Source organism: Poromitra crassiceps (genome assembly GCF_964638095.1).
Source record: "Poromitra crassiceps genome assembly, chromosome: 28".
Taxonomy (NCBI): Eukaryota; Metazoa; Chordata; class Actinopteri; order Beryciformes; family Melamphaidae; genus Poromitra; species Poromitra crassiceps.
Window position 1 is genome coordinate 11,950,485 of NC_139651.1, and position 27,013 is coordinate 11,977,497.

The following is a 27,013-nucleotide window of genomic DNA, read 5'->3' on the forward strand; positions in this document are numbered from 1 at the left end:
GATAAATAATTAGATGACAGGACAGTTGTGAAATTCTCAACAAATTCAACAATTTCTTTATGTTTACAGACAGGGGTGGCCCCTGTACATCTGGGGGCCCTAAGCAGGATAATTTTGGGGGCCCTGCCTCCCAGTGGATAGACAGTGAAGTATTTATAGAATTAGCTACTGACTGCACTTACCATTTTTTATTCTACTTTCTTTTTGTCTGAATGCTTAGGGCCCTATCGTCGCAAAAGCCCTAATTTTGCATTTGCGCTTGTTTTGCACTCGTTTAACGCAGCACGCAATGCAAATTGGGGGCGTGCACAAGCGCATTTTGTACTGGACATGCATGGGGGGAAAGGCGTGCCACATGCCAGACCAGGCGTGTGACGCGTGTCTGCGCTAAACGTGGGGACACAGACAGCGTTCTCCTATCGTCAGCATGCGCGCAATTACTTTGCGCCAAGAGCTTTGGAGGCGCAAAAATACCCCGCTGCGCTTGAGTGCACTGCCAATGACCAACATCACCTCAATTGAAGAGCCTTAAATGTGGCAGTACTGTAGCACTAATAATCATCTTCGATAAAACCAGAAAAGTTGCAGATCCAGAATAGACCAAATCAGCCACTTTCAGCAGATTTGATTGAGTCAAATGGGATATTTTAATCTAGAGCTCAATTCAGTCATAGCCACAAACCTGGATCTGCAACATGTCATCTCATCGCTGTATGCTGCACAAAGCTCCGAAACCCCAAAAAGATGAGATTATGATTCATAAATGATGGCATCAGCACAGCTTCTCACAGAATCAAAACTAAAAAAAGACTGGACATGAGCCAGAGTGCTATTATATATATACATATATATTATATATTATTGCTGCACAATACTGACATTGAGCACTGATTAGCATGTCGGGGCTGTTTAACTGTCTCCGCTTACTATATAAAACTCCAAATTTTAAAAGACTATTTATGACTTTTTTTTTGGCAGTATTTAAGTCTGTCAAAACTGGCAAGTGCTTCTCCCTAACAAAGTCAGCTGTGACTCACCAGATTCACCCATTTTCCTTACGGGTTTGTGGGAATTCAAATTGACCCAAATATCATGTTCAATTATTGCAGCTGTAATAAATAATGAAAATCAGATCAAAGGGAAGCACCTATGTTAAGGTAGCATCATCGTTATCGCTCCTCTCTGCTTGTTTCTGTTCCAGGACGGTGTCTGATAGCAAACCTCCTCATTCAAACAAAGTATTAGGCTGCTTTCTCACTGGGAACGATTGCTTTCGTTCCGTTCCGCACCGCACCCGGGAACGATTGCCCCCCCCCACCCCTCTCCCCCCGCTGGTCAGCTTTCACATTACAACGTTTCTTCCGCGCTCGGAAACGAAACAGAGTGCACTTGCGTCATCAACTATGCCTGGAGTTTATCCTCGCCCATGTGTTGTCTATGACAGTGGTTCTCAAACGGGGGTCCGGGGACCCCCAGGGGTCCTTGAGGGGGTTCCAGGGGCTCCCCAGCCAAAAGGGGGGTAATTTATTTTAGCTATAATTCCATTTATAAATAACAATGACTATTTTGGTCATGGGTTTTATACACTTATAAAACATCTAAAAGCATCAATCTTACTGTATTATCATATGGGGGACCGTGGCACAAAATCCTATCAAATGGGGGTCCATGGTCTAATTTCTGTCAGTTTAGGGGTCCTTCATGTGAAAAAATGTGAGAACCACTGGTCTATGTGGTTCGGAACGGTTGGCTTTCACACTCGCAAGTGTTCCGTGCCCGGGCACGCCAAAGCGCTCCCCAGACCACCTTTTCAAGTGGATCCTGTCACGGTTCCCCGTTGCGCGCCCGGGCGCGGAACGTAACGGAACGCAACGTTCACCCTCGTCAAACGTTCCGAAACTGGGGTCAATTTGGGGAGATGTGTGCTTGGGAACGGTACCTGTGCGCCAGTGTGAAAGCACCCTTAGAGGCTTGTTGCAGCAGGCACGCTATACTACTTCAACAGAGACGGAATCATTTCTGGCTCGTTGCATTTTCCACCAAAAGCATGTTAACATTGAATGTTACTTTCTGAAAAGTTACTCTTGAGATGCACACAAAGTCTCCCATTCATTCTTTGGCAGAGATGTGAGCGGCTTGGAAGGCTGTAATCACGAAATAGTCTACTGTAATAAGACAATGTCAGAGCTGCTTTTGCACCATATCATTTAGAAGGAAATTGGAGATATGGGAGCATTTCATGCTGAAGTTAATTGCTCAATGCCCACTCGAAACATTTATCTCCAACTTTGTTGGATTTATTGGACAATGAACCGATACAGGAAATAGGCCTATATGGAATGCAATTAATTGAAGCAAAAACTTAGCACCAGCAACACATCCAAGGATTTCAGCACTTTAATTACTCCGAGATAATTGAGTGACGAACGAAAAATAGGGTTCATCAAACCATTACCACGGATTTCCCAGTCAGCATGTTTCAACAATAAAAACAGTTAAACAGCCAAAGACTGTGATCGTATATTTCTTATTTAACTAAAGACAAAGACGAAGAAAAAGAATGTGTTTCAGTCGCAGAACATTAGCCCTCTTGTGTTTGATGGAGCAATTACTAGTGAACAAGTGTTTATCGTCCTTTGGCAGCGGCATACAAGCTCAAACCATTCAACAGCTTGCTAACGCTGACCCCTATTAATGGGCTTTTCCCTGCATAGAAAAGCACACAGGGCATTTGTGTGATTACTGGCATGGCTTTGGGCAGAGGTGGACAAACGTAGACTAATACTGCGTTCTGCTCAGGTCTTTGGGAGAGTAAACATCTGCGATCCTCAACATGTTTTATGTCTCCTTCATTGTTAGGCACAGCCTCAAGACCTCAAAGTTAATTGAAAAGAAATAAAGAAAGACTATTGCAGAAACCCACAAACATTCTCTCACGAGTGCTAACCATTCCGATTTTGGCATGCGCGCCTTTTATGGCGCAATCATTCATGTGTTGGAGCCATTCGAATGAAAATGTGAATTTTGGCCTGTGATGGAAAACATTTTCTCCTGTTTTAGTGCTGTGCTTTGATAACACCTAGTCTGGCAGGCTGTTTCAGGGTTTAGCTCTGGAGTCAATAACTCCTAGTCTGGCAGGCTGTTTCAGGGTTTAGCTCTGGAGTCAATAACTCCTAGTCTGGCAGGCTGTTTCAGGGTTTAGCTCTGGAGTCAATAACTCCTAGTCTGGCAGGCTGCTTCAGATTCAGCTCTGGAGTCAATAACTCCTAGTCTGGCAGGCTGTTTCAGGGTTTAGCTCTGGAGTCAATAACTGCTAGTCTGGCAGGCTGTTTCAGATTCAGCTCTGGAGTCAATAACACCTAGTCTGGCAGGCTGTTTCAGATTCAGCTCTGGAGTCAATAACTCCTAGTCTGGCAGGCTGCTTCAGGGTTTAGCTCTGGAGTCAATAACTCCTAGTCTGGTAGGCTGCTTCAGGGTTTAGCTCTGGAGGCAATAACTCCTAGTCTGGCAGGCTGTTTCAGATTCAGCTCTGGAGTCAATAACTCCTAGTCTGGCAGGCTGCTTCAGGGTTTAGCTCTGGAGTCAATAACTCCTAGTCTGGCAGGCTGTTTCAGATTCAGCTCTGGAGTCAATAACTCCTAGTCTGGCAGGCTGCTTCAGGTTTAGCTCTGGGGTCAATAACTCCTAGTCTGGCAGGCTGCTTCAGGTTTAGCTCTGGAGTCAATAACTCCTAGTCTGGCAGGCTGCTTCAGATTCAGCTCTGGAGTCAATAACTCCTAGTCTGGCAGGCTGTTTCAGATTCAGCTCTGGAGTCAATAACACCTAGTCTGGCAGGCTGTTTCAGATTCAGCTCTGGAGTCAATAACTCCTAGTCTGGCAGGCTGTTTCAGATTCAGCTCTGGAGTCAATAACTCCTAGTCTGGCAGGCTGCTTCAGGTTTAGCTCTGGAGTCAATAACACCTAGGCTGGCAGGCTGTTTCAGATTCAGCTCTGGAGTCAATAACTCCTAGTCTGGCAGGCTGTTTCAGATTCAGCTCTGGAGTCAATAACTCCTAGTCTGGCAGGCTGCTTCAGGGTTTAGCTCTGGAGTCAATAACTCCTAGTCTGGCAGGCTGCTTCAGGGTTTAGCTCGCAATTCTATTTTGAATGGACTGTAGCCCTGATACGTGCCGTTCTGTCTTGTATAGAGAGAACATTAAGTCAAAAACCGTTAAAAATTTCATGTGGCCTCTTTTCAACATGGCATACATCCAATCCAGCAAGCAACTCTACTTTCCACAAAATCTCAAATGTTCACAGTGGCTTTGCACTGCTTGCTATGTATGACTCTTCTGCTGTTTATTTCAGCGGAACAAGATTATGGACAAGCAGGCAAATCAATGGTGCAAATGGAAGTTTGATTGAAAGAAGTGCTTCTTAGTGGATTGTGTTTGCTGTGAGCAGTGGCCATGTCTTTGAAGGAACAAAGGCCAAGGCTAATAGGGCCTAATAGCGCCCCCTACAGTCAGATATCCCTCCTCAATATCGACCAAACCTTTCAAATAATAATATGTGTTTTTTATTTATTTATTTATTTGTTTATTTGGACGGGACAGTGCAAAATTAATTAACACAGAAACCATAGAACAGATACTAAAACCTGGAACATAGTAAAAGTGTAAAAATTGCCGGATTTAGCACGAGGCTAATCTCCATCCGTTGTCCCCATAAAACATAAAACACAAACACAACAAACACAACAAACATAAAATGTAAAACATAATAAAACATACATAAAACATAGGTGGTAGCAGCAGTACACTCTAAAACTACGTGGAACATAAGTAGTAGCAATACACTCTAAAATACATGGCAGCAATTACTCTTATAAAAATAAAATTACATAATACACAAAAAGAAAGAGAAGAAAAACATACTACTGCCATTTTTTGAGACTGCCTTTGAAAGTGGCAAGGGTGGGGCTGTCCCTTATGGAGACGGGGAGACTGTTCCATATTTGGCTGGCTTTTATTGACAGGACATTCTGGCCAAACGTGGTCTGTCTACGATTGACCTTGCAGTCTCCTCTTTTGGTTGTGTCTCATCGGGATTTACAAATGCTACTCCAGCTCATAACAAGAAGGCACTTATATGTCCACTGGAATTGTAGCTTCTCCCTAAGTTCATCACCTGTAGTGTGGGAATGAATCATGGAATAATGGCCTATTGCATTGTGATATGAAGGCTGATTGAAGGTCTACGTGGTTTCAGTGAGATCTAATGAGCAGACTGTCAATACAATCATCCTCCCAACATGACGCCAGTCGGCGTTTTTCAAGCAGGCTGGAGTTGATTTATTCTAAACCTTTTAAGTTTATATGAGGTCCTGCCACTGGGGGGATAAGGCTGAAATAGTCTGATTCATGCAATAATTTGACTGCGTGTAAACATCTTCATTGAATAGCCGTAGTTGAGTCATATTTGATCTGGTATGAACCTTTGTCGATGAGGTACAAAACTGACGGCTTAGTGTTACATTCTGTCCACATGAGACAGAACATAGAGATACGTTAGCTCATATTTAACCTTGAAATGAACCGTTATACTGTTATATAAATATGATTTTGATGATCCAGTAAAGTGGATTATGCTATTGCTTGGAATGCATACAAGTTGTTGTGTGTGTAGTCAAGTTTGCGGAGGCTCAAATTGTGTTCATCAGCAGAATCTACAAAAACATTCCCCCTTTGATGTAATCTTGGCAAAAAAACAAAAAAACACGGAGTCCCTACTGTAAGTGTCCCGCAGAGTTACAGGAAGTCCTCATGGTGGTGTGTCTGGTCTCTGCTAAACGTTTTTGTTTCTTGTGATCATCATTGAATTCATTCTTTTTCAGCCTTGTGTTGTGTACTTGTAACTAGAAGATTTATATCACTAATATAGGCAAGTAGAGTAGGATGGGACTAAAATTGCATACATATATAGGCTACAGCAGTGATACTCAACTTGCGGCCCATGGGCCACATGTGGCCCGCGGGCGCCCCCTGTGTGGGCCGCGATGGAATTGAAAAAAAACTAAAACAATTACAGTGCACCTGAAGATACCCGCTGAATAAGTGTCCCAATGTTCATGTCATTCTGGCCAATACTCCACTTCTGTTATAGCATTTCAGTCTGGAATATGGAATATCTTTCAATAATCTATGATTTAGCTGCTAAATTGTCAAATACTGCCATCTGCTCGCTACCCAGGCACTTATGTATGTACTTAACCTAACTACGGTAACTTAACCTAACTATCCGGTGTGCACAACATTGTCAGCCTAAACTCCGGCTGACACCCCAAAAACCTACAATCCGCTACAGAAAAATGTATATTGTTTGTTTGTTAACTGGCCCCTGGCCTTCTATCATTTCACGAAAGTGGCCCCCGGGCAAAGCAAGTTGAGTATCCCTGGGCTACAGTATTATGTACATGTCATTACATTGTCATTAATTCATTGTCTAGTTAGTCTGCATGCAGTACAACTGTGCTGTTACTCTTTAGTCTTTTGTATTCTTTATATTGATTCATAACCAGTTTCAATACAAATAATATGTGTGAAGCCAGGTACAGCTGGAAACAAACACGCTAATTAGCTGTTACCCGTTTGCTATTTTATTTTATGTTCATGTTAAATAACTGTTGTCTGCTTGTCACATCCATTATATCAAAATATGAAGTTGCACCATCAATCATCCATTTACTTTAAGTCATAGAAGAAGAAGGAACAAATCCTATTTGGTCCACAAAGCAAGAACGCAAGCATGCAAGTTTTAATCCAGTCATTAAATTACATTTCACAATGACTCACCAGAGCCACTACTACATCAATTCTTCAAATCGTTCTAATATATTTGTTATATTGACACAAAAACGCTGCTTCAATCTCAGTGGCAACCGCTTTAAAAATGGGAGGTGATTACAGAGAAAAGATGTTCTCCTTCTTAAAACTGTTTGGTATACTTGACTAATTGCAGGCTTTCAAACACAAGTCTGGTGTTGCCTTCATTTACATACCGTAGATCTAGCAATGCAATCGCTAGAGGCGACTCTCTCTGTGCAAAAAAAAACACAGTTGAAATGTGTGAAGAGGTTCAATGTGCACAGAAAAACAACAACAAATCAAGCATCAAATGAAAGTCTGGGGGTCTTGCTCCTATTGTGCAATAGTACAATCTGCAACTTCCTGTGCCATCAGCATGCTGTTGTGTTGTGGGATGTTTTTCCTCGTGCTCGCTACAGGCTATTTTTCTGTTGATAGAGAAACTGTATTGGGTGAATTTAAAGTACCTGGAGGCAAGAGAGATATATCTATTCTATATACAGTCTTTGTAAATAGTGACAATAGGAGTGAGGGTGAAGTCTTGCATACTCAATGAGTGCCACTCTGTTGTCTGTTACCCAGGACGCCCAATTAGGCTGTGCCTGTCTTAAAAAATCTCACTGCACAAACACACTCGTATAGCATTATGGGGACATTTTGATCTCGACAAAAACATGGCGGTGAACAGTGACTACTATTAGTACACACTATCTAAGACCAGCCATTTTTATTTTGTAGTCATTGTAGTCCTACTGAGCGACACCGAGCTCTGTGGCGCCATTGATCCCCCCCCCCCCCCCCCCCCATTTTCTCCACAGTTGTACTTGGCCAATTCCACCCTGCTGCCCCGGTGGCTGGCCTGCCCCACCCCCTCCGCCGATCTGGGGAGAGCCGTACACACACACACACACACATGCTCCCTCCGATACATGTGCAGTTGCCAGCCCGCCTCTTTTCTCCCGACAGCGGGGAGCTTCGCCGGCAGGACGTAGCACGTGGGAGGATCACGCTATTCCCACCAAGTTCCCTTCCGCCCCCGAACAGGCGCCCCCGACCGACCAGAGGAGGCGCTATATATACACTGACCAGGACACGTACTGTACCCTCATTCCGGCTTCCCACCCGCAGACACAGCAGCCAATCGTGCCTGTATGGACGGCCGACCAAGCCGGAGGTAACACGGGGGGCGCGAACCTGCAACCCTCGTGTTGGTAGGCAGGGAATCTACTGCTACACTACCCGGACACTGATTTTCTGATCGTTGGTGATTAACTCCCGCATTTGACAAAACTCATAAAAAACTAGGCAATGTGCTTGCCGTCCTTTGTAATAACTAGATTATGGCCAACAGCTAGGTCACTCTGTATGTAAATTAATGTTATTATAGTAGAAGTTTCACTATGTTTTTATGCCCTCTTGTGCCAATGTGCCTTATTACTACATTAAAACATAATGTTAACGGCCTTCAGACTTCAGGCTAGGCAAGGCGGCCAAACAACTAGAATAATCAGTGTATCTGTCTGGTGTGTGTGTGTGTGTGTGTGTGTGTGTGTGTGTGTGCGTGCACGTGCTTCTGCATTTGAACAGAGGCGTGACGTGATTGTGATGATGACAGAGACGTGATGTTTCAGAGACTGTTGTAACTGCTGTTGTGACGCTGTGGACTCACTCTGACCCGGCCATGGAGTCATCGCGGGTCTTGGGGGCGAAGCCGGGAAAGTGTGGGACGTCCCACAGGAGCTCACAGACCGCTAACACATATCAGCTCACTGCTTATCGGACTGATCTGATCATCATGCCGGCCACAGAAGTGTCGATACGGCTACAGTTTCTGCTCCAGATCGTTATCGCTGAGGCCGCTTTGGGTCGGGAGGAGATGCAAACAAACTTTCGCCAAGTCAGTGTCCCACACTGTCTGCATTTTGGAGGCAGCTCCGTGCCGCACATTCTGATAATAAGAGAGGCAAAGTGAACCTCACTTCCTGCTTCAGCAGCACTGTACCAGAGATTTTCTTCCGCCATTTATTTTCCCATAGACATTTTGTAAAATGCCTATAAAAAGAGTTTTACTTGGTCAAACCAAACGGTTCAGCTATATTTAGAATCGGGGAGAGACCATAGAACATTTCACTCTGACCAAAACTTTACAAAAACAACATTGAATAAATATTTTCTTTAAATCTGCATTTTTTTTACGTTTTGGTCCGAGTGAAATGTTATGCGATCTCTCCTGTTTCTAAATATATCTGTACCATTTGGTTTGAACAAGTATTACAAGCATTTTACGAAATGTCTATGGGAAAATAAATGGCGGATGAAAATCTCTGGTACAGTGCTGAAGCAGGAAGTGACGTTTCACTTTGGCTCTCTATATTACAGCCTTGTTTTCGGTTTCTACAATGTATAGTTTTGGAAGAGAGTTACTGTGTGCAAATAGTCTTGGTACTGTAAGGTAATTGCGGGCATCACCTGCAGATTTCTCTTACGGAATAGTTCCGACTTGAGTTTTCTGGCCCTACAACTGTTTAGAGATGTCAAAAATGCTCTAATGGTATGCTGCTTCTCACCAACTGCTGACGGCCGGTGTAGTTGTTGAAGTGGCTGTTACAGTAGGCAGTTTCTATCTTCAACCACATGAGACCAACTGAGGCAGATTGCTTCAAACTGCTGCTCACTACTGGACATTAATTAATTTAGCTGATTTTAAGGCGACTGCCTGGACATTGCCCCCCCCCCCCCCTGCCTGGACAGTGCCCCCCCTGCCTGGACAGTGCCCCCCCTGCCTGGACAGTGCCCCCCCCTGCCTGGACAGTGCCTGGATAGTCCTCTGTGATGCTCAGTATGGAAAATTACAAAAAATTACTTTGCCATTCAAACACGTGCGTCTTTCGTGAGTATTATATTCCTGTGATGTGGGCGTTGTCAAAGTGCCTGCTTTTGAGAAAGAATCGCTGTCTGTATTGTGCTGTTGTCTTGTTCTATGTTGTATTATGTACCTTATCATTTACTGTGTCTGTGTACTGTGTCTGTGTACTGTGTCTGTGTACTGTGTCTGTGTACTGTGTCTGTGTACTGTGTCTGTGTACTGTGTCTGTGTACTGTGTCTGTGTACTGTGTCTGTGTACTGTACTTTAGTTTTCATGTGTGCAAGCAAACCTGTGAAGCCAAAGACAAATTTCCACATTGTGGACAACAATAAATTGAATTGAAAGGCAAAGATACCGGACATGCTGCTGATTTTAATGGCAAGTACTTTTTCCCTCAAACGTGTTCAGTTTTTGAATACTTATCATATTCCTATAGTCAATAATTGCACCGCAGTTGGGGATCGACTGCACATTTTGAAAAAGTGAGCGTTCAATATACACAATAGGTGCAGCAACTCAAACGGCGTTGTGGAAAATAGAAATGCGCAGAGCGTGTGGCGATAGAAAATAGGCCTCTTACAGAAAACATTGATTGTATTGCTGATGTATATTCCATTTTGCAGCCTATCTATACACTGTTGGATGTTCTCCAACATCTCCTCGTAGTGATGAATATGTTCTTCCGTATTGGATCGTGGGACTGGACAAAGGTCTAGCAGGCTGATTCAAATTCTTAGAATGGGCATTAACACGGTCTCGTCTGACCGGAGCTTATGTCACTCTCTGCTCAGTCATCGGTGGAATTGAATTGGCCGCTGGCTGCTCCGCACCGTGCGCGTGGAAACAGGCCTGTGCTTTCAAAGGCACAGGGGGAAGAACATATTATCCCTGCCAAATCGAAAGAACTGACCACTGGGTTGTTTATGGTCGCCATAGAGACACGGCGGCATCATTCAGAAACCACGGCCAAAACGGGGGGGGAACAAAAACTCCCCCCGCCCAAATCCTGGCGTTCTCCTATGTCACGTGTTGCACACAAAGATCGTATATACGGAAGATGAACACTTCAACTAACTTCCTTGACAGCTAGATCCACATTTTTCTTCGCGCCAATTCCCAATGGCTTCCTTGTTTTGCAATTGGCGATTTTTTTTTTACATTTGTTGTCTGCGCAGCCCCACCACACAACAGCTTTTAGCTATGTTTAATTCAAGGAAAATGACGCTGGTGTATGGGAGTGAATGGAGAGCTTTCCCCCGTGATGGGCGTGGCCTATTTCATGCGGTGTCTCTACTGCTCAAAAGAAGAGATCCTCTGTGGACAGGTTTCTCTGAATGGAGTGGAGGGTTTTATGAAACATCTTTGAGCACTAGGAAAAGCGCGATATAAATCTGATGTATTATTATTATTTATCCTGCATCCTAAGAAAGAAAGAAAGAAAAAAGCTTCTCTTATTCCACTACACACTGATGAAGACCAGAACAGGCTGATCAAAAGAAACCCATTTGAGTTGAAGTGATGCTTTTAGTCCAACTCAGACCCAGACGGCCAATTAAGAATCATCTCATATTCAACGATAATGTACATGTAGCTGCTGCTCTATATAATGCAACAGCGCGGCATCAAACTGGACCACAGTGTTCATGAAATGAATGAATAAAATCAAGATGGCGCAGCAATGTTTCTTGTCTCGATATGAGTTCTTTTCCATTATTTCTCCTCTGTTATCGCAGGTGAAGGTCAACATAGAACATCAGTTTGAGTCAAGTCAGGCAGGCAGCCTGTTCCCGTTGGGCAACTCAGATTTTCACCGGTGCACCTGGCGCACGCGCGTGTGTGTGTGCATGTGTGTGTTTGTGTGCATGTGTGTGTTTGTGTGCATGTGTGTGTTTGTGTGCATGTGTGTGTTTGTGTGCATGTGTGTGTTTGTGTGCATGTGTGTGTTTGTGTGCATGTGTGCGTTTGCGTGCATGTGTGTGTTTGTGTGCATGTGTGCGTTTGCGTGCATGTGTGTGTGTGTGTGCATGTGTGTGTTTGCGTGCATGCTTAGTGTATGGATGAGTGTTTGCGGGTGCATAGTAGAGTATTGAGAGAGAGAATGCTGAGGTTCTTGCAGCAGCAGACACACACACACGGTGGAGTGAGATCTTTCTGCCTGGCAGGGCGAAGCAGACAGGGAGGAGGGAAGATGCGAGGGAGAGCAGCAGCGCCGGCCGAGGGGCTGCTGAGGCACATCTGACGATGACCTTGGAAGTGTGAAGATGAAGGCTGAGTGAAATGTCCAGAGCACATGAAGAGGCCTGCCTGTCATATGTCCACATGCTGACAACCGCTGGGGGTCATGTCAGGTTTATTTCCAGTTCGCCGGCTAGCACCGTACTGTGTACTTCTGGCAAGAAAATAAGACTCAAAAGAATCATACTTATTTGAAAGAAAGACAATATTTCTATTTTATATATATATATATATATATATATATATATATATATATATATATATATATATATATACCGTATATATATTAGGGATGTCACAATATATCGTCCCACAATATATCGCGATATCAGAAAGTGACAATACTGTATGTATCATTGAGATGAAATCTCATATCGCGAGAAAAAGAAGCTGAACATGGTGGCACTGATCTGCATCTGATTGCATGCTCGCTCTCCTTTTCATTGCTTTGTTTGAACAGACGAGGGACGTTACAGACACGGAGGATGAGAATGGTGAAATTACTCAAATTAGCGTGGAGGATGCCCCCTCAACTTACAAATCGATCGCATTTTTTTTTTTGTTAAAATATCGTATCGTATCGTTATCGTTATCGTGAACCCAATATCGTGTATTGTATCGTATCATGAACTGAGTTTATCGTGACACCCCTAATATATATATATATATATATATATATATATATATATATAAATATAGTATATTGTAATTGAGGTGGGATATTTGGACAGTTACAGCCAAGGAGTTACTTTCCAGATTAAAGCTTGAGTGCGTATCTTTTACATATAAATTAACGTGGGGGCACGCGGTGGCACAGTGGTAGCGTTCTCGCCTCGCATTCTTGCCTCACAGCAAAAAGGTCCTGGGTTCGATCCCCACCTGGGACGCTGTTGGCACTGGGGGTATGTCTCCACATGCCTTCGGTGCCCCGTGCCCCAGGTGGGCTATCTCATCCAAAGGGCCTAGCTGGCTCATTTCCGGTGAGCCTTCTGCTAACTTGAATGGAGATCAAAAAAATCAGTTGTGCGGCTCTTCTAGACCTTCCAAGTGTTATCGGACCGAATGTATCAAATTCTGAAGTGAAACGACCGAGTGATTTGTGCGACGTTAAAAACAACGTATCCACTCTTTTACAACCCTGATGGTGTAGCCTAGAGAAAATGCTGCATTCAAGTGCTGCTTGGAAGATGCTGCTTGGAAGATGTGTAGTATTTTATTGCTTAGTGTTTAAACAGCACGTTGATGCTGTTTCCAGTTTCCAGACCCCACATGAATGCGGCGGAGGTAATCTCACTGGCAGAAGTGCCAGAAGGGGGCGACAAAGGGTCTGCACTACAAAAGTTGCACACTCCAGCTTTAAAATTGTGTTTCAAGGTAGCAGCATTCCTAATATAACAATACATTATTCATTAAGATTGTCTTTAAAAGCACTCGATGAGGACAATCTAACCCTAGCTAAAAATAACATCTAATAAGGAATGATCTCTAATATGATGTTGATACAGTAATATAATATGTGATGTCTCATGTGAAAACAGACAAAAAGGTCGAAGCAAAATCACATCAGATCTTTACGATCAGATCTACCATAATGTTTTATTTTGAAACAAAAAGAACAGCTTTATGGTCATACTTCCTGGTATTACTTAAAGATAAAATCATGGGTCATGCTTGAAATAAATAAATAACCTAAATTGTGGCCAGTGCGGTCAGTCAATATAGCCGATAATGCGTCTACGTGGCAGAAAGAGCGATCGAGAGAGGGATGAGAGAGAGAGAGAGAGAGAGAGAGAGAGGGAGGGAGCGGCAGACAGAGAAGAGGAGAAGAGGGGAGAGACAGAGAGGAGGAGGAAGGGAGACAGAGTTGATAGGTTGCTGAGCCATCAGAGAGCGACTCGTCGTCTTTAATGGAACCTTCAGCATCTGGGCTTATTGATGGAGAGCCGAGGACGTTTGGTGCAGCAGCTGTGGGTTGCCGACACACGGGTCCTGATTACTAAAGCAGTCCACAGCACAATGTGTGCTTGCCCTTTTCATGGTTCATTAACACAATGAGATGTCCTTCCTGCATGCACGCCGCAGCTCATTAAGCCCGCCGTTAAATCATGCAAACGTATGGGATCACGGGCGGAGGAATGGAAATGTGCCGCTGAAGATAATGACGACTTACTGTGGGTTTAAAAAGCTTTTAGTTAAAAAAGAACGCAAAAGAACATCAACACCTGGATGTGAATTGATAAAGAAAATGCAAAGTTCCCCCTATTATCTTCCAATAAAAATGTCGTCATGTTTACTGTGGTAAATCAAGAGGCAATCGAATTTCGGTTTTCATCCAAGCGTGGATTCAGCTCCTGCAGGCAACAACACAATGCAATGTGGTCAGAGCACATAATGTAGAGTGGGTCTTCTGAGACAGTATATATACTGTCTATTCTGATACACAGCAGACTAAGCTGTGTTTTCATCTTTTTTCTGTCTAATACCAGTTAAACGGAGAGAATAAAGCCGAAATTAAACACTATTTGAGGGATTTTATAGCCCTCGACTAGTTTCTTATAGAGACACTGCATGAAATAGGCCACGCCCATCACGGGGGAAAAGCTCAGTTCATTTCCACACACCAGCGTCATATTCCTTGAATTAAACATAGTTAAAAGCTGTTGTGTGGTGGGGCTGCGCAGACAACAAATGTAAAAAAAAATCGCCAGTTAAGGTTTTTTGTACTCCCGAGGAAAACAAGGAAGCCGTTGAGAATTGGCGAGAAGAAAAATGTGGATCTTGATGTCAATGAAGTAAGTTGGAGTGAAGTCATCTTCCGTATATACAATCTTTTTGTCCAACACCCGACCATGCACGCGACATAGGAGACCGCCAGGATTGGACGGGAGTTTGTGTTTTCCCCCGTTTTGGGTGTGGTTTCTGAATGACGACGCACTCCGCAGTGTCTCTATATGCCTCTATGTCTGTGATGCACAACATCGAGAAATTAGCGTAGAGGGCATAGTTCACGTCATCAAGATTACGTAGTTGAGTGGTAAAATAGATCCAAACAATTCAGGGCTGTGTTGGCGCTGTGTTGTTGTTGTGACCCAAACTTGTGTTCATGTTCAGTTGATGAGCTAAAGATTTATAATAGTGCTAAAGTAGAGCATGAGTGCAGCGTGACGCAGTGCAACGTGACACAGATGTAGTTTTTATGCTTTGCCAGATGTTAGCTAGCACACCTGTTACCTAGCACACCTGTTACCTAGCACACCTGTTACCTAGCACACCTGTTACCTAGCACACCTGTTACCTAGCACACCTGGCACGTTCAGTCTGATAATGGCAGCTAATGATGATCACTAACTCACGTCTATCTATAGAAAGGTCTGACTATATGAGTTAGATAAGACAATGGAGGCGGTGTTTATGATGAGTCAGAAGAGACCGATTACATAAAGTGATCCCACAGTGAAGCTAAAAGCTAGCACAATCTGTGGATGAGTGGGAGGCGGCGGGGTTAATTTGTTGTTTTATGCACTTCAAATAATCTAGGCCAAATCAAGGTAACCTAAATTCAACTAAGGAAGTGAAATGTCAAATGATATTAACATAATATATAAACACATGCACATAGATCTTCCATACTCAACTTGCGGCCCGGGGGCCAGATGCAGCCCAAGTGCAGAGTGCACCCCCCCCCCCCCCCCGACCATTTTCTAATTCACTGGGCACTTATGATGGTCTCGACCTAGTTTCAAGATGAAGACCAGACACGCTGCCTCACGCCACATGTAATCTAGAGACATAGCGACGACGACAAGTGCAGTAATCCCAGAGTGACGTCGTTAATGTCGTCAGCGCAGTAGTGACGCACTTGCATAGGTGACGGCGTTAATGTCGTCAGTGCCGAGGCTATGACGTGGCAGTATTTATAGCCACGCCACACCACAGTCCTTGTTCCCTGTCCTCTAGCCGCTGCACTAAGCTGATCCAATTCCTTCTCTGGAAGCCGCGTTTCACCCCACCCACCTCCCCAGTCCACCACCAATGTATTGACTCCCGAAGAATCCCCTACGGGGGGGGGGGTTCTCCGAGCAGATGCCCTCCCGCCTCAAGAAGAGAGGCATCTTGCCACGGAGTCACTACGCCAAAGAATCAGTTGCCATGCTGCCACGCCATCAGAATTAATGCCATACCGCTTCAGGCCATGAATCCTATCACCATGCCATACTTTAATAAAGCTTGCTGATTAACCTTACCCTCTGGTCTCTCATGATTGAAATACAGTACAGGGTATGTATTTAACTTAACCTAACTAACTATGCTGTGTGCGCACAATTGTCAGACTAAACTCCGGCTGACGACCCAAAAACCTACAATCTGCTACAGAAAAATGAATATTAATGTTTATTTATTAACTGGCCCCTGGCCTCCTGTCATTTACTGTAGGTAAAGTGGCCCCCCGGGCAAAGCAAGTTGAGTATCCCTGATCTAGATGATTCACCTCAGGCTCCGCCAATTCAAACAAATGGTCGCTGCAACTCTCCCAAATGGTCACGTGGTCACCAGATCGTGAGTTCCCAAACTCCACACAAACCACACATATAAACACAAAGCTGCCTGTTGTTAGCTCAATTCAGTTGAAACTAAGATATTCCATAAAAAAAAAAAAAAAATCTAGCCATAGATTTTGCATTTTGAAGCGTTTTCTAAAAATCGTGTAAAAAACAACAACACGCATTTACGTTCCAAAAGTCATAAAAGTTATTCACGTTTGTGAAGATTATCATGCAGAACCCAGATTCGCGTTTCCATAAACTTGTGTTAACCACAGACCTTATTCTATGCATTTAAGTGAAACCCCCATGTTAAATCCCCATAGACTTTTCCACTGAAGAACCCGGAAGTATACTTCCGGACTCATTCCTGCGGCTTCTCTGTCGGTAATATATGGAATTGGACAATGTTTATTTATTTACCTTCCCTTCGTGTTGCCTGTACTGAGAGCGACCCTTTACTCTGCTGGCAGAAACTCCAAGTTTCACATCAGCCAGCGGGGTTTCTGCCGGCAAATTAATTGGTCGAAAAAATGGGCAAAGTGATCCTTTAAAGCCCTCGAAAATAATAATAATATTGTTGCTCAAAAACGCAAGTACGTTTTGGGTCCTCCTCCGTGTGTCGTTCACGCAGCAGAGCTACTTCACGCTACTTGGCAGGCGCGCATTTTGTGTGAGCACGAGAGAGAGAGAGAGGGAGAGAGAGAGGGAGAGAGGGAGAGAGAGAGAGAGAAAGAGAGGGAGAGAGAAAGAGAGGGAGAGAGAGAAAGAGGGTGAATTTGAAAGAGCAACAAGAGCACAACAGAGGGGATGGGACGAGGCCATGAAGATAATATATGTTAACAGATGGAGAGAGCAGAGGATCCTCTGATTGCACTGCAGTAAGTAATAAATGGCAATAGAATGCTGATGTACATCTGTTCCTGCATTGCATTGATTGGCCTGTAGCTGGCGTCCAATAGTGTCGCTGTGTTGTGACATTCAGCCCATATGGAATAATGAGCATTGATGAATATTCAGCCTCTATGCCTATTATGGGATGGACTAGTGCATTGATGGTTTGCTTTTGTATCATCTGATATTGATTTGCGCGTTCAAATAATTGGTTAAGTCCATGTATGAAATAAATTGATAAATAACGTGTGTTTATGATATCATTACATAAAAAAAAAGAGAGATTTGGTTCTATTTTGGCTGGCATGTGCTGATTGCATCCTTTCTTGTGAGCAGGACAGGAGAGAGGAGAAGAGAACAGGAGGAGAGAGCAGAGGAGAGGAGGAGAGAACAGGAGGAGAGAGCAGAGGAGAGGAGGAGAGAGCAGAGGAGAGGAGGAGAGAACAGGAGGAGAGAGCAGAGGAGAGGAGGAGTGAGACAGAGAGGAGAGAAGAGGAGGAGAGAGCAGAGGACAGGAGGAGAGAGCAGAGGAGAGGAGGAGAGAGCAGAGGAGAGGAGGAGAGAACAGGAGGAGAGAGCAGAGGAGAGGAGGAGTGAGACAGAGAGGAGAGAACAGGAGGAGAGAGCAGAGGACAGGAGGAGAGAGCAGAGGAGAGGAGGAGAGAACAGAGGAGAGGAGGAGAGAACAGGAGTAGAGAGCAGAGGAGAGGAGGAGTGAGACAGACAAGAGAGAGGAGGAGAGAACAGGAGGAGAGAGCAGAGAACAGGAGGAGAGAACAGAGGAGAGGAGGAGAGAACAGGAGTAGAGAGCAGAGGAGAGGAGGAGTGAGACAGACAAGAGAGAGGAGGAGAGAACAGGAGGAGAGAGCAGAGAACAGGAGGAGAGAACAGGAGGAGAGAGCAGAGGAGAGGAGGAGTGAGACAGAGAGGAGAGAAGAGGAGGAGAGAACAGGAGTAGAGGAGAGGAGGAGTGAGACAGACAGGAGAGAGGAGGAGAGAACAGGAGGAGAGAGCAGAGGAGAGGAGGAGTGAGACAGACAGGAGAGAGGAGAGAACAGGAGGAGAGAACAGAGGAGAGGAGGAGTGAGACAGACAGGAGAGAGGAGGAGAGAACAGGAGTAGAGAGCAGAGGAGAGGAGGAGTGTGACAGACAGGAGAGAGGAGGAGAGAACAGGAGTAGAGAACAGAGGAGAGGAGGAGTGTGACAGACAGGAGAGAGGAGGAGAGAACAGGAGTAGAGAGCAGAGGAGAGGAGGAGTGTGACAGACAGGAGAGAGGAGGAGAGAACAGGAGGAGAGAACAGAGGAGAGGAGGAGTGAGACAGACAGGAGAGAGGAGGAGAGAACAGGAGGAGAGAGCAGAGGAGAGGAGGAGTGAGACAGACAGATGAGACAGCTGGAGAGGTGAAGAAGAGGAGAGTAAAGACTGGAGACGACCATCTGGCATCTGGCACGACTGAAGGGGGGGTTCTCAATCCTAGTCTACGCTGATGCCCTCCTCTCTCACCACAAGAGGAGCGTCATCTTATCATGGAGGCATACATGGAATCTTAGTTGCCATGCCATTTGCTGAATAAAGCTTGCTTGTTAGATCTTATCCACTGGTCTCTCATGATTGAACAATCTATATGACTGCTTCATCAACGCCAAGGATCTTATTCCTTCTCTGGGCTTTACTCCTGCTGCTGAAAATAAAAATAATGACGAAGTTGAAAGAGACCTCGGATTGCACTCATTTAGTTGATTTTGATTTCATTTGAAAAGCCAGCCTACGCACCTGACAAAACCTTTTGGTAGAGCAGTGTCTCACAACGCCTCTGTCGTGCAACACCTGAAATCTGAAACGACACAGTCGGCACCGCAGTTACGTAGACTTGTGATTTTTTTTGGCATACATTATTAAATAGGTGCACTGAATACCCAGGTATTTGAACTAAAACGAAAAAGAAAAGTCATTTTTGGGGTTCAGGTCGACTTTAAGAGAAGCATTCCACTTCAATCATGGATAGATGTAAAATATAAGATCCAAGCACAACAGAACCTTGTAATACCAGAACCTTGTAGCTGCAGCAGAAAAATGTATTGTGAGTCATCACATGATATTTGAAGTAGTGGAGTTTTCAGGCCCACAGTCACCATGGAAGCACAAGAAGCATGAACGCCAAAGTAAAAAGTAGTAACAAGGTCGTCCGTGATCATTAGGAGTTGCTGTATTTTGTGTTTCTTTTTTGTGTGCAGTTTGTGAAGCTCTTTGAGCTGACTGCGAGCTTTTGCTTTTTACAGATATTTTCTTTTTCATTATTTCAATCATGAGAGGCCAGTTGGTAGGATTTAAACAAACTTTATTTAGCAATCGGCATGCATGGCAAATACTTTGGCGCATGACTCCATTGGACGGTGGCGCTCCTCTTGAGGTGAGAGGAGGGCATCTGCATAGGCTAGGATAGGGGATCCCTACTGCGAGACTAGTGTCCTCTAGAGAGAGAGTGGCGTCAGCGGAGGACCAAAATGCCTCATTGCCAATCAACAGCCACAGGTGTCGCACTACTTTTGAATGCTAAAATAAAGCTGATAATGTACAATTTGTTCATAAATAAAACAACTTTCAAAGTACAACACAAACTGTCCATTTTGCTGCAACTCGACAGTGGTGCTTAATCCAGGACCTTACTTCCTGGAACTCTTGAGTAAAAAAACTGGTCCATTGGAGTGAATGGAGATGTCGCGACTCTTCTATATACACGGCTCTAGTTCTTACCGTGTGAAAATAAGGTTACCGAAAAGTTTGGTGGTACAGTGCATATTTCCTGGGACATGAAAGTCTTTGTTGAATCACTTAGCTAATTCCCAGCAATTAGGTCAGTAGGTTAACTTAATCAAGCAATGAACCGACGACCTAGGTCTACTACACCCAGGAAGGCGGTGTGTGTGTGACACTGCTGTGAATAATTTCAGTCCCTCTGTCACCGGCTCTCCGGGCAGGGCAGGAGTCACTGGAGGGCGGCCTAATATGATCACACACGGTCTGTAATGAGGATAAAGACGTGTCAGACAGTCACAGGCAGGTACTACAGGCCGCGCTAGGTACTACAGGCCGCGCTAGGTCGGCTCCAAACGGATAACGACAGGTCTATGACTTTATAGAGAGGCAAAGTGACCGCCTACTTCCTGCTTCAGCACTGTACCAGAGATTTTGATCCGCCATTTATTTTCCCATAGACATTTCGTAAAATCCTTATAAAAAATTATTTTACTTCGTCAAACCAAACGGATCAGCTATATTTAGAATCGGGAGAGACCACAGAACATTTCACTCGGACCAAAACTTAAAAAAAACATCTAAAAAAATATGTTCTTTAAATCTGCAATTTTTTTTACGTTTTGGTCCGAGTGAAATGTTACGTGGTCTTCTCCTGTTTCTAAATATATCTGAACCGTTTTGGTTTGAACAAGTAAAACTTATTTTTCTAAGCATTTTACGAAATGTCTATGGGAAAATAAATGGCGGATGAAAATCTCTGGTACAGTGCTGAAGCAGGAAGTAGGCGGTCACTTTGGCTCTCTAGACTGTAAACGATGACAGAAATGCGACAAAAAACGCGACATGTGCGCAGAATCAGATCCCCCTGTTGAACGCCGTTACATCCATTATCACTTGACAGTACATGGTGGAGTATTAGGAACAGTCAACTCTATCCTCAACCCTCATTTGGCACTGGCCTGTGAGGAAGCGGGGATGATATCACGTCCTCTCCTGCTGAGACACTGTTAATTAATAAGAGTTATGCTAAAGGAGCCCCGCCGCTTCATTCTGCTTAGTTGCAAGGGATCGATTATGTGCGTCTCCCGCTACCACTGTGTCTGACAGATGTCTCAGTGCAACCGTCCTGCGCTGCGTGCTGCGAGTCTGTGCGTGTCTGCTGCGAGCTGCGAGTCGGTGTGTGTCTGTTGCTGAAGCAGAGTCTGTGTGTGTGTCTGCTGCTGATGCAGGCAGGGCCAGATAACACCATGACAGGCCTGGAGCTGCCTGCTGGGCCTGGAGCATGAAAAGCCTCACAGTTGGCTCCCTCCTGCCGGCCTGGTAGGTCACAGACAATCCAACAAGTGTTTTGTTGGGATGAAGGACACTTTGGAGAGAGAGAGAGAGAGAGAGAGAGAGAGAGAGAGAGAGAGAGAGAGAGAGAGAGAGAGAGAGAGAGAGAGAAAAAATCTATCCAATCTAATTTCTTATATAAACTACACTAGGCATGGGTCGATTTCCGGTTTTACCGGTTCGGTTCAGTGTACGAGCCCAAACCGTTTTGATCACGTGCGAACCAAAAAAACCTTTAAAAAAAAATATATATATATATATATATATATTTACTTTTATTTATTTATTTTATAAAGCAAATAGTGCTAATCCATTCTGATTGCACTATTTTTCGTATTAGCCTCTTCTCAAGATGCACTAGTAGGCAAAAGTCTTATTTTGTTTATTATGTTGATGTTTGAAGAAAAGTTAAGCTGAATAGTTATGAGAAATAAAAACAGTGTGTTGTTGTTACAGTTAAATGGTTCTGCTTATTTTTTATTCAGTGTTAGTGCTGGTTGGCATACCAGCTTAGAGGTGCATTATCGCCACCAACTGCAGTCGCATTACAGTCATTTATGGGGTACACATTTTTTTTGTGTGTGTGTAAAATTCAATATACCGGTTTGATACGTTTGTTTTGGGAATATCGAACCGACCCATGCCTAAGAGACACTGCATGAAATCGGCCACGCCCATCACGGGGGAAAGCTCTCCGTTCACTTCCATACACCAGTGTCATTTTCCTTGAATTAAACATATATAGCTAATTTCACCTTTTCATAACAACTGTAGGGGGTAATTTTTTATATAACTCGCCCGTTTGGAGTAAAATAGATGATGAGAAAAGGGGGTGATTGACAGATCGTCTGTCCAGTGATCACGCAGCTTGCCGATCACGGACCAATAGCAGGCGGAGCTGCGGCTCTGGGAAACTCCCATCTCACGTGAGCTGTGGAAGGACTCAACCCATTCCCTCCAACTCTGCTGACGGAATATCAAGACCATAGATATATATAAAGGCTAGATGGCTTAAGGCGGAGTCACCAGCGTCGTTGAACGGCCGCCATCTTGCTACAGTATGCTTCCTGGTACATTCTATGGTAGCTGTTGGAGGGTGAGTGACCTGCACAGACAAAAATACACATAACTCGCTGAAATCTTGACGGATTTACAAACGGTTTGGTTTATTACAAGCATATTGCGTTCCCGAGATACGGCAAAAAAAACACTAAAAAACTAAAAACACTATTTTTTTGATGGGCTCCAAATTACACCAAAATTAAACCGAAGCATCTATGCCATGAGAGGGATTCAGGCACAATGTTTCATGCAGTTTCATCCATTTTCCTAGGAGTTATGATAATCTGATGTTGCCATACTAACCCAACAACAGATGCTCATAACTCTTAGGAAAATGGATGAAACTGCATGAAACTAGGTGCGTGAATTCATCTCATGATGATGATGCTTCGGTTTAAGTTTGGTGTAATTTGGAGCCAAAAATAATAATAAAATGTTAGCGTTTTTTTAACCCATACATATATTTAAAGCTGAGCTCCCTGTAGCAAGATGGCCGCAATGCGACGACGTCGCTCTCCATTGGCCGGCAGCGCGGGTAAGCTATCTAGCCTTTATATATATCTATGATCAAGACGGTGACAGCCACTGCTTGAACGCCGCCAGGAAAACGAAATTTAATGGGATAAATACATCCATATTATTTATGTCTATGGTATATACACTTCTCCACCCCAGAGGAAGTGACGAATCGAAACAAGAACAAAGTACAAATGGTCTCCTAAACAGGAGTGAGAAAGTCCATCAAGAGAAAGCTGGACTCACCATCTCTCCATGCCAATTGGGTGCCACCGATGTACAAAGTTGCCTCGTGCAGTTTTAAATACATTTTCCTATAGGATATATCCTTTGAATTTACCATCAGTTTGTATATAAATCTAGAATTGATATCTATTGCTATCTACCAAACCTCACTGCTATAGCTGCAAGAGATAGTCCAGGGTCTGGACTGCAGAACATACACGGTCTGGACTCCAGTGAAATCACCGAGACCCATTCAAATCGTTCAATGACACTTGAAAGCACATAGTCTGGAACAACACAATACATCTCCATGGATGTGGGGTTATTTTATTTTTGATTATTCCAATTATGGCTATTATAATTAAAGCTATTACGATGTTTTCATTATGTTTTACACTGTAATAGGCTGTAGTACACAATGCCTTGGGATCTTACAATAGTTTTGATGTCGGAGAGCTAGTTCTTCTGAGCCACACATGAGGTCCAGGCCAGGCAATTTTGTGTAACAATTTAATCAACTAGAAATCTCGCAAGCTCGATTTCTATGGTGGAGAGACTCTGGAGATGATGCACCATGGGCGCAGTTATGGAAATCTTTGAATGAGTACAGGATTACAACAGCTCCTTATATAATTCCCCCCCCCCCCGATTTTTTCATCCCATTTTTATCCCCCATTAGTGCTAATTTATATTTATCCTGGTTGCTGCTCCACCCTCTGCCGATCTGGGGAGAGCCGAAAACTGGCTCCATGCTTCCTCCGAGACATGGGCAGTTAGCCAGCCGCTTCTTTTCACCTGACAGGGGAAGCTTCACCGGTAGGACATAGCACGTGGGAGGTTCACGCTATTCCAACCAGTTCCCCTCCCTCCGAACAGGCGCCCTTAACGACCAGAGGAGCAACCACATTAGCAACCAGGATATTGCATGTTTTGGTGAAGGGGAAAGCCCCGGGAGGCACGGGGAGAACATGCAAACTCCACACAGAAGGGCCCTTTTGACGACCCCACCCGGGCAGTGGGCACTCGAGGACATGCGGACGGGCACGCATTCCTTCAGCGTTCACAGCGTCCCAGGTGGGAATCGAACCCAGGACCTTCGGGCTGTGAGGCGACAGCGCTTACCACTGCACCACCTGTTCCCCCTAGCTCCTTATAAACGATGTTGTCTGTTATTCCCTCCTCATCGCCTTCAATAAGGACTTTCATCTTGCTGGCTCGCTTTCCCATGGAAATTCTCTTGCCCTTTGACCTTTGTTGATGGTAAATGAGAAAGCCAATCTGATTGGGAATGCCGTCTGACAAAATTGAAGGGAAGCTCATCATTTCTGTCATGGCGAGGAATTCTTGGCAGGAAGATCCTTTCACCTTGTTTGTCCCTACAGAAATCTCATATTCTACCACCTTGTCCATCATTTGCACCGCCACCATCACAGCTGCTTAGGAACCTACAAGCAGGTCCTGACCGTTCTCTCAAGAACGGCACCCGGATGGTGGTGGTGCAGATGATGGGCTCTGTGAGTGCGAAGGCCTAAAAACGTAAGATATCGCTGTAGTGCCCCTCGTGGTCGGTGGGTGACGTTTCTTTTTTCCTTTTTCAGTTTTTTTGCACCAGATTCATTCCAGACCCATGAAAAGTGTTTTGGCCAATTTTGGAAGCGATTGGACAAATAGTGTGCCTCGTCGTCAGACAGACAGCTCTCCAATTATTGTAGTAAGATGTGAGATTTACGAAAACAGCAACAGAAAAGAAAGGAATGGCATGAAATACCCCACTTGTTCTACAGTATCTGGTGAGCAACAAGCATCTCGTGCGCCTGGATGCTGCTACCTGAGCAGCTGGTGGAGAAGTGATCGCTGCACCTCCAGGTTGAAAAGCGTGAAGTGAATCAATATCTTGTGCCAAGAAGTGTGCTTTCACTCGTCCTTAAGCAATCAATGACACCGACATGCCGACAACGTCACGCTTAGGCTGCTCTCGCCAAGCCACAAATGGGATTCGAGTCGATAGTAAATTGAGATTTTGCAAAAACTACATCTCACAAAAAGTCTGTATCGAGCCAGGAAACTCATTCTGTGTTTAGACAAAGAGATAAGCTTAATCATATTTTAACAATGACAGTGACTTATCGTTGGTGTTGCAAGAGTGTGGTATACCTACTTGCAACTGTATGGGTTTGCTGTGGTAAGTCTCAATACCTTATTTCATTATTTTTTTAATTTCTCTCTACAATATTTTTTTTTATTATCTTCCCCCCCCCCAGATTTTTTTATCCAATTTTCTATCCCCCATTAGTGCTCATTTTAATTAGTTTATCATGGGTGCTGCTCCACCCTCTGCCGATCTGGGGAGAGCCGAAACTGGCTCCATGCTTCCTCCGAGACATGGGCAGTTAGCCAGCCGCTTCTTTTCACCTGACAGGGGAAGCTTCACCGGTAGGACATAGCACGTAAAGGTAAAGTAAAGTCCCACTGATTGTCACACACCTGAGTGTGCGAAATTTGTTCTCCGCATTTGACCCATCCCCTGGGGGAGCGGTGACTGTGAGCGGCAGCGTGCGCCGCGCTCGGGAATCATAATGGTGATCTAACCCCCCAATTCCAACCGTTTGATGCTGAGTGCCAAGCAGGGAGGCAAATGGGTCCCATTTTTATAGTCTTTGGTATGACTCGGCCAGGGATCGAACTCACAACCTCCCAGTCTCAGGGCGGACACTCAAACCACAAGGCCACTGAGCTGGTGGGAGGATCATCACGCTATTCCAACGAGTTCCCCTCCCTCTGAACAGGCACCCCGAATGACCAGAGGAGGGCGGAGGCACGACTTCCTATATGAAGGAAACCCCCCAGAACATGCAAACTCCACACAGAAAGGCCCTTTTGACGACTCTCTCTCTCTCTATAATTCTAAGTACAGTATTACAAATCCATAAAATAGTTAGAAGAATAGACTTCTTGATCCTTCCCGTCAATCCTCACACAGAAATAATTATATTTTATAATCATAATCCCTTAAATCAAGCCAGTATTGAGCTTATCCCCATTTTCTTTCCCTATCATGCAAAGCTATCTTCAGTATGTTCCACTGATAAACATCACAGGCATAATGGAGAGGGATTATGTGGAAAGCAAATCAAATGAATTTATCCATGGTGTTTAAGCTCTATAGAGAGGCAAAGTGACCGCCTACTTCCTGCTTCAGCAGCACTGTACCAGAGATTTTCATCCGCCATTTATTTTCCCATAGACATTTCGTAAAATGTGTATAAAAATTGTTTTACTTGTTTAAACCAAATGGTTCAGATATATTTAGAAACAGGAGAGACCACGTAACATTTCACTAGGACCAAAATGTAAATCAATTGCGGATTTAAAAATATTTCTTCGATGTAGTTTTTTAAGGTTTTGGTGAAATGTTCTATGGTCTCTCCCGATTCTAAATATAGCTGAACCGTTTGGTTTGACCAGGTAAAACTATTTTTATAAGCATTTTACGAAATGTCTATGGGAAAATAAATGGCGGATAAAAATCTCTGGTACAGCGCTGAAGCAGGAAGTAGGCGGTCACTTTGCCTCTCTATATGTGGCAGACAGACACAGATGTGCCAATATCACTAAGTATTCACATTTTACTCTGATACACCAGCACAACTCCTAATTGAATCAAAAGGCAACTGGCAACCTTGCACATACTGTCATGTTAGGACTTGTTTTGGCTAAGAGCATGTTCTTGGTTTGA

The 27,013-nt window shown here is 44.2% G+C and overlaps 1 protein-coding gene across 2 annotated transcripts in view; it reads right to left on the reverse strand.

Moving 5' to 3' along the window:
• gpc5a (glypican 5a) overlaps window positions 1–27,013 on the reverse strand; it is a 166,285-nt gene that overhangs the window by 25,846 nt on the left and 113,426 nt on the right. The window contains exon 9 of one of the 2 annotated variants that reach the window (XM_083662137.1): window positions 19,159–19,219. The exons of the other annotated variant lie outside the window; for it this stretch is intronic. Coding sequence (XP_083518263.1) covers window positions 19,188–19,219 — 32 coding nt within the window. The 3' untranslated portion in view covers window positions 19,159–19,187. The remainder of the gene's footprint in view (window positions 1–19,158; window positions 19,220–27,013) is intronic. 2 annotated transcript variants of the gene reach the window in all.